Genomic DNA, 6642 nt, shown 5'->3' with positions numbered 1-6642 from the left:
TCTAATGAATATGAAAAATTCCTGTTTTACCCTTAAAATATGGGTACGTGTTTAAAACGTGTTTTAAACGGATTTTCTAGCCGTTCCCCTTTTTTCCCGTATTGTATACGGGAAAACATGTTTTAAACGTACAAAAGCACCAACCGCGTTTTAAACGCGTTTTTGCTAACAGTGGTCGTACCTGGCTCTTGATACCATGCTAGAACAGTGAATAGTGAATGAATATCTTGAGATCTTTCATTGGTATAAGTCCTATTTATATACATGAGGATACTATCTTAGGAGAATTACAAAATATGCACATGCCATCTATAGAACACAATGTTACCATATATTATGGTTTTACAATGGTAGAGATCCACACCTTCCATATATATGGAGAGTGCATATGGTAGATGACTGTGTATATCCACACTTGCCATGTATATGAAGAGTGAAATATGGTAGAATGTAGATGGTTGTATCAATGGGATACAAGATAACTGTTATGCGGTTTCTATTTGGGAAAACTTATCCATATTGGCTGATAATAAGGGACCATTTGAACTGCAGTTTATAATGCTCCTAGAAAGTCATATTTCAGATATCGAGTGAAAATTCTCAACAATCAACAGGTTGATCATACCCCTTCTATGAACTGTATGAGCATTTCCTCTGTCACCCACCACTGTGCTTACTATTAAATAAAAAATATTTATCAATTTTCTGGGTGTAATGGATATGAAATGAGAATATCTAAAGCAATAAGTCCCTGATAGTTTATGATCTTGAGCTTGGTCTCAATGTCAAAAATGTATTGGTGTGATTTTTTAAAATTCCATGTGTATATCTGAGCTAGGAACTTGTGTTATTGCTCTATTTTGTTGATGTTTGTGGTATTGCTATATTTTATTCATGTGAAAGAATTCATGTTACTTGGTTGCCTACTTAGGCTGTCTTTGGTATGATTTCTATTTCGGTTTCTGTCCTATTTCTGAGAAATCATTTCAGAGAATAAATTATGGGCCATAAATAGAAATCGTTTGGGGATTAATACATAAAATAGATTCTATAACAAGAAATAGGTTTAGTATGCTTATGTGTAGAATAAATTCTATAACCTTGATTTATTTTATTGAAGTTATTTCTTTTTAGAAGTCCATCTGTAGTATGTTTGAACAAATGGACCAAACAATATGGATTGGGACTTACTCCAGAGTACACCAACCACGCCCTGCTAGGTAGTCAAAGTAACCAAATGCACGTGTAATGTGTATCCATTGTGGGGAAAAGAAGAGACTTGTTCACTTAAAATGATTGTCCCTCCATATTAGTCATTTGTGAAAATATTTCAAACTGTTTCATGAAAAATAAAAAACACAATAGCCATTTTGTTCTTCTTAAAAAAAAGAAAATTTGTGGGCGGCCTTGCATATCCTGGATTTGTGGATTTTGATAAAAATATGCAGTTTCTCTTGCCTGTAGGTTACTTTGAAAACAGTCTGCACTTGGGAACATATCTGGCTTCCACTGGTTCCTTCAAAACAAGGAGAGTCCATAAGCAACAATGGCTGCTACTTTGAAAATTCTTAGGCCCCAAAGCCCCAGTGAAGACTGGGTTGTTGTTCTACCTCGTCGAGGCAAACAGAGGCGGAGCCATCTTTCCGAGATTAAAACCCTTTGTCATCACCAGCAGCAACAGTCACAAGACTCACAACCACAACCTTGGACACCAGTGGATCTTGAAATTGATCTAAAAAGAGAATCAAAACTGACGCAAAAGATTCACATGTGCATAGAGACATCAAGAAAACTGAATTCTACCATACTTTCCTCAATCAAATCCAAGCTCCTCAAATCATTGGCCACTTTTCTAAGGCTCTGGGTTCTGAATCTAAGATGCAGATGGTAATATATGGGATTGGCAGCATTGAATCATATGAAACCCCAAGATTGCAGCTTGGCCTTGCAATCTTGATCAAGAGAAAGTTCAATTGGATTGGAGATATTGATCTTTGATCCAGTCCTTTCAACTACAGAAGCTAGGGTCATGGAAGCTTTGGGTTGTCAAGTTTTATCTGTAAATGAGCAAGGACAGAGAAAAGCATTGAAGCCTACAATGTTCTTTATGCCACCTGTGAGGCTGTTTTGTATGACAATCTATTACAAGCAAATTGGAAGGCAGCGTTTTTAACTAAGATGGTGGTGTTTGGGAATAGCTTTGAGAGGTATGAACAACATGTGCTGGATTTCAAGCACTTGGTTGTTGGAGATTCAGTAAAGCATGTAGAAATTTTATAAATGAAGTTAGGATTGAAACATTTTCTGATGATTTTTTTAGAGCTTTTCATGATTCAAGCTGGAATTTTTTCATCATCGATAAAAAAATGGAGCTTCAAGCCATTCAATTGTGAAGTATATTTGTACCTCTCAATATAATAGTTAAAAAATATATTATTTGATGACTGTCCTCCCTAATATTGTGCTTGGGTCCATGACTTAATTTTGGTTATGCATACGGTAACCTAAGTCTTAAATGTATGTTCTAGCATCGATGTGCCAAACAGTTTTCATCCTTAAAGGAAAATTGGGAAGAAGGTTCTCAAAGAGCTCTTAGAAACATCAATAGGGGTGAGATTTTTACCTTTCATGAAAAGTGAGGTGGCCATTTTGTCCTTTACGTTATGTTACATAAAATTAGTTGAAAACAAGGACTAACAATGATTAAAAAACTTGAAGAGAAAGGTAATTTAAATCCTAAGTATCTAAATAAAATAACAGGCAATTGCAGCAACAGACATACTAGTAACCTTGGTTTATCCATTCAAGAAGAGGCTAACTGTAAGTGTACAGTTTGCAATCCTAGAGGTCCGCCGGACTAAAATATAAATGTCTAGTAACATTACAAGATAAAAGTATATGGCAAACCGATTCCATGTCTCAGATAATTATGGGATAACTTTGGGATAACTTTACCAAAAAAAAGAAAAAGAGATAATTATGGGATAAGAGGGGAGAGGGTTAGGCACTGCTAGTTTTCCTTGAAGCTAACGGCTCAACCAATAAAAGGTTGAGATGAAATGGACATTGAGGTCATTTTTCAAAAACTAGGCGCCCTAGCAGTGAGCCCGACCCTTTCTTTAGAAAAAAAAAGAATAGAGAAATGCCTAGCATTCCCAAATCTTTGCCTAGTCTCTTTTTTCCTTTCTTTGGAAAAGTTTTCAATGCCCCATCGTAACAGATTCGGCTCTTCTCTTTAACGGTGATCTCCTCAGTCTAACCCATAGCTACTTGGGCATTCGCCATGCGTCCAGACGACAATTTAATGGTGCTCAATGATGTGCGGGGAACAAGATGCCAAAAAAGATGCGGAGAAAGAGGAGTTCGCACCATTGGATCATCGCCTGGACATGTGATGATCATCGAGATAGTTATGGACAAGACTAAGGCGATCACTACTCAGGAGATGAGCCAAATCCCATCGCAACCCTCTCATTTGTTGAACCGCCAGCTCTAAGAAAGCCGGCGGCATACCTAACCCCGATCAAAAAATATGCATAAAATCACAAATATCACTTGTAAATTTCCCTTTATTTATCCACGAGTACAAATGATTATCGACGTGGCATACAATGACACCGATTCTTTGGCTTGAAGCGGCCAATAAGGGAACCCCTTATCCGATCTCTTATCCGTGTGGCACGAACGCCACCCGTTAATATCTTCCCTCCTTCTCTGTCGTCCACAATCCCTTCTACTCTGAAGAGGAGATAAAGGGGAGTGAAGAAGGAATTCAATCCAAACCCAATCAAGGTCTCGGAAACAATGGCAGCCTCTCTCCAAGCAGCGGCTACGCTCATGCAGCCGACCCAGGTCGGTGCATCAGCTCGAAATGGTCTGCACCTCAGATCCTCACAGGGCATTTGCAAGGCCTTCGGCTTTGAGCCTTCCACCGCCAGACTGACATGCTCTCTGCAGACTGACTTCAAAGACCTGACCCAAAAGTGCGTCGATGCCACCAAGATTGCTGGTTTTGCCCTCGCCACCTCAGCCCTCCTCGTTTCGGTACGCTTTTTTCTCCTCCTTTTCTCAGATTGGGTTCAGTGAAGTTTAGGATCTAGATCAGTAGTCAATGAACAGGGAATTTCTGAAATGGGGTTCAAAATTTCTTTTGTTACAGGGAGCCGGTGCAGAAGGAGTGCCCAAAAGACTAACCTACGACGAAATCCAGAGCAAGACATACATGGAAGTGAAGGGAACAGGAACCGCGAACCAGTGCCCAACCATCGATGGCGGATCGGAATCCTTCTCCTTCAAGCCAGGCAAGTACAGTATGAAGAAATTATGCTTGGAGCCAACGTCGTTCACTGTCAAGGCCGAGGGTGTCAGCAAGAACGCCCCACCTGAGTTCCAGAATACGAAGCTCATGACCCGTTTGACCTACACATTGGACGAGATTGAGGGACCCTTCGAGGTGTCCCCTGATGGCACCGTCAAGTTCGAGGAGAAAGACGGCATCGACTACGCCGCCGTTACTGTTCAACTCCCAGGAGGGGAACGTGTGCCTTTCCTCTTCACCATCAAGGAGCTCGTAGCATCAGGAAAGCCGGAGAACTTCGGGGGACAGTTCTTGGTGCCGTCTTACAGGGGTTCATCTTTCTTAGACCCAAAGGGAAGAGGTGGTTCGACTGGTTACGATAGCGCTGTTGCGTTGCCCGCCGGTGGAAGAGGAGATGAGGAGGAACTGGTTAAGGAGAACATTAAGAATACTAAATCGTCGACGGGAACGATTAGTCTGAGTGTCACCAAGACCAAGCCTGAGAGTGGAGAGGTCATTGGAGTTTTCGAGAGCATTCAACCTTCTGATACCGATTTAGGGGCGAAAACTCCCAAGGATGTGAAGATCCAGGGGATCTGGTATGCCCAACTCGAGTAGATTTTCTTTGAATTGGGATTTTGTTTTTGTAGAATTTCCCTCTTTTCCTTTTCCTCGTTGTTGTAAAATCAACTTTTGTTAATCGCGCTGGTAACCTCTATCGTATGATACGCTTATTATATCTTTGCCTGTAAATTCTTTTCCTTCTTGTTGTAATATTGTGAAGTGTTAATCGAGTTGGATACAGCTCAAAGCTTCAACTAGAACCCTGAAACGCAATCTTAGATGAAGCCCTCTGTGCTTCTGCAACCTGCAGTGAGATTGGCATGTCTTGCTTACCCAGGAATGACCCCGTTTTTCTTCGTATTTTCATTGTCTGGATTGGTTGAGAGATGCCATGGTGGGAGGAGCAATGGGGGAACATTGGCAAGATATGCCCAAACTCCCATCCACCACAGAACAAAAGTAGCGATCGTACTAAAAAGAGAAGGGCAACGTAGTGCATGAAGGCTCTCGCTACTGCTGGGCCGAACCACTCTATGATGAATGAAAACCAATTCTTAAAATGGAGTCGCTTGTCACTTGGCCACTGCAAAAGAGCAGTAAAAAAACATAAAGCATTCATATCTAGGGCATTAGAGAAACAACTCCAAAAGAAAAATGTGATTGTGAGGAGAAGCTTTACGAAGCGTTTGGTTGCATAAATCTGTTGGTGCATGTACTGATTTCTGGATATAATTCCATAGAATGAGTTTTTTATGGAATCGTAATTCTGAAGGATTAATTGTTTGATTACATTGAGTTCATCAGTTGGATTCATCTAGAATTTTCCTGAAAAACTGTTTAGATATCCTGTCTGTGTCTGTCCATTGGATTCATCTCTCCCCCCCCAATACAAAATTTTATTTAATTTTTTTCTTTTCTATTTATTTCTTAGCGATCAAAATAAAAACCCCAAGTATTTAAAAAAATATATATCTACTTACTTGTAGTCTATCTCAATGGCTCAATTTACCAAGTTATTTTCTTTGTCCATTTCATAAAACTTAATTTTTACTGAGCAAATCAAGTACAATCAAGTTTGAATGGCATTGACATGTTTTTTTTTTTTTTTTTCTCACCTTTTTAGTTAGGTATTCCATATGATTATTTTAGAAAAAGGATGCATGCACTGCACCCTTGTGCATATATAGCCCTCTTTATAATAAAGAGTGGAGTCGATACTGTTACTCTCTCTCTCCTATTTTGACCATAATAATTTCATATAAAATGATACATATTATTCACTCTCATTGTTGTAACGTGCCCAATAAGGGACAAATTTTCAAACTCGTTTTCAAATTATTTTTCTAGTTCACCAGGTAATTTTCTTTTTTATATATTGGTTCATATTAGGAGTGTCAAAACCTAGACCGAATCAATAAAACCGATAAAAAAAAACACGAATCAAATCAAACTGAATCAATCCTTCTTGAAATGGTTTTGGTTGGGGTATGATAAGATTGGTTAAAAATTGAAATATATTGAACCAACTGACATCTAGAATTGAAATCAAACTAAATGGAACCGACAAAAAAAAGTCATCGAGTATTAGGTTATGAATTGGTGAATTGATTATCTGTTGATTTAAATATTAGGGAGAATATTTCTAGTTGTAAAAAGGTTTGTTACAAATCAATGACTATGAGAATTTGAGTAGGGAAATTGATTCATAACAAATCTTCCATTGATCTCTTTATTCACTATACAAAATTAGTTTGATAGGTCGATGATTGGATTTATATTAG

General features: G+C 38.8%; 1 protein-coding gene and 1 pseudogene across 1 annotated transcript; both read left to right on the top strand.

The window, feature by feature from the left end:
- The window catches only part of LOC122072822, a 13632-nt pseudogene extending 11238 nt beyond the window's left edge, over window positions 1-2394 (top strand).
- Window positions 2395-3716: 1322 nt separating this feature from the next.
- Window positions 3717-5050, top strand: LOC122074606 (oxygen-evolving enhancer protein 1, chloroplastic). Its single transcript, XM_042639504.1, has 2 exons — window positions 3717-4044; window positions 4160-5050. Exons 1-2 carry the CDS (start codon window positions 3805-3807, stop codon window positions 4913-4915), a joined length of 996 nt encoding a protein of 331 aa, XP_042495438.1. The 5' UTR covers window positions 3717-3804; the 3' UTR covers window positions 4916-5050.
- Window positions 5051-6642: the final 1592 nt, after the last annotated feature.

This window comes from Macadamia integrifolia, chromosome 3 (genome assembly GCF_013358625.1).
Source record: "Macadamia integrifolia cultivar HAES 741 chromosome 3, SCU_Mint_v3, whole genome shotgun sequence".
Lineage (NCBI taxonomy): Eukaryota > Viridiplantae > Streptophyta > Magnoliopsida > Proteales > Proteaceae > Macadamia > Macadamia integrifolia.
Note: the sequence above shows the minus strand (reverse complement) of the source record. Positions and strands in the feature narration are given on the sequence as shown.